Below are 814 nucleotides of genomic sequence, written 5' to 3'. Positions count from 1 at the left end.
AGTTCAGACGTGTGCTCTTCCGATCTTTTTTCTCACGAAATGGAACAACTTTAGGGGGCGTTGTAAAAAAAATTCGGAAAAAATTTTTCACCAAGCATAAATAAGGTCCACCCTAATATATACATATATGCTCCCCTCCAGCTTTTATAAGCAATCCATTCCGCGTAACTCATTGACGCATACAAATGCGGCATGCTTATATTTAATGTATCCGTAGCGAGTAATACCATCGTTTTGAAAGGCATGTATAACAAGGGATAATAATTCAGGGATTCGATTTAACATCTCATCATGTGTTCCCATTCGGGCGTAACTTCCTTAAAATTAGGCAATATCCAATATTGACAAACATCCCGAGTGCGCTGCTTTATTTCCTCGAGACTGCCGCGGCAAAAGTTGTACCTGAGGGAATTATACAGATATAAAAATTTCAGAGATGGCATTCTAAAGCACATTACGCCTAAAATTTTTACTAGCATATAAGAGAATACATACTTATCCTCCATCCCGAGAAAATATCCGTAACATCTCCACATATGGCAAAAGGCCTCGATGTTTTCATCGGTCGCATTATGCATTCCGATCTTTTGGGGACAAAGCAAAACTAAATTTACAAAACTCCACTGTATTTCTGACATGTCGAAATTATTTACACCTTTCGGTTTGTATGGCGACTTGTTAATTATGACATAAGGACGTTGTCCATCTTTCTCAAGTGGACACGCCGCGTTGAAATCCTTCAGAAACAACTCGCGATCTGGGCACCACGGCTCCTCGATTTTGGACTTGTTGTCAATTTGCTCGTGATCGAGTT

The 814-nt window shown here is 39.7% G+C and overlaps 1 protein-coding gene across 1 annotated transcript; it reads right to left on the bottom strand.

Moving 5' to 3' along the window:
- Positions 1-140: 140 nt before the first annotated feature.
- Positions 141-809, bottom strand: LOC105462015 (the record flags this gene model as incomplete). Its single annotated transcript, XM_011708536.1, has 2 exons — positions 141-402; positions 496-809. Coding segments are annotated over 2 exons (438 nt in total), but the record flags the coding sequence as incomplete, so codon positions are not given.
- Between the last annotated feature and the right edge of the window lie 5 nt (positions 810-814).

The sequence above is a fragment of the Wasmannia auropunctata genome, unplaced genomic scaffold, assembly GCF_000956235.1.
Source record: "Wasmannia auropunctata unplaced genomic scaffold, wasmannia.A_1.0 LD272898.1, whole genome shotgun sequence".
NCBI lineage: Eukaryota > Metazoa > Arthropoda > Insecta > Hymenoptera > Formicidae > Wasmannia > Wasmannia auropunctata.
The sequence above is the reverse complement of the archived record's forward strand: the minus strand, read 5'-3'. Positions and strand labels throughout refer to the sequence as shown.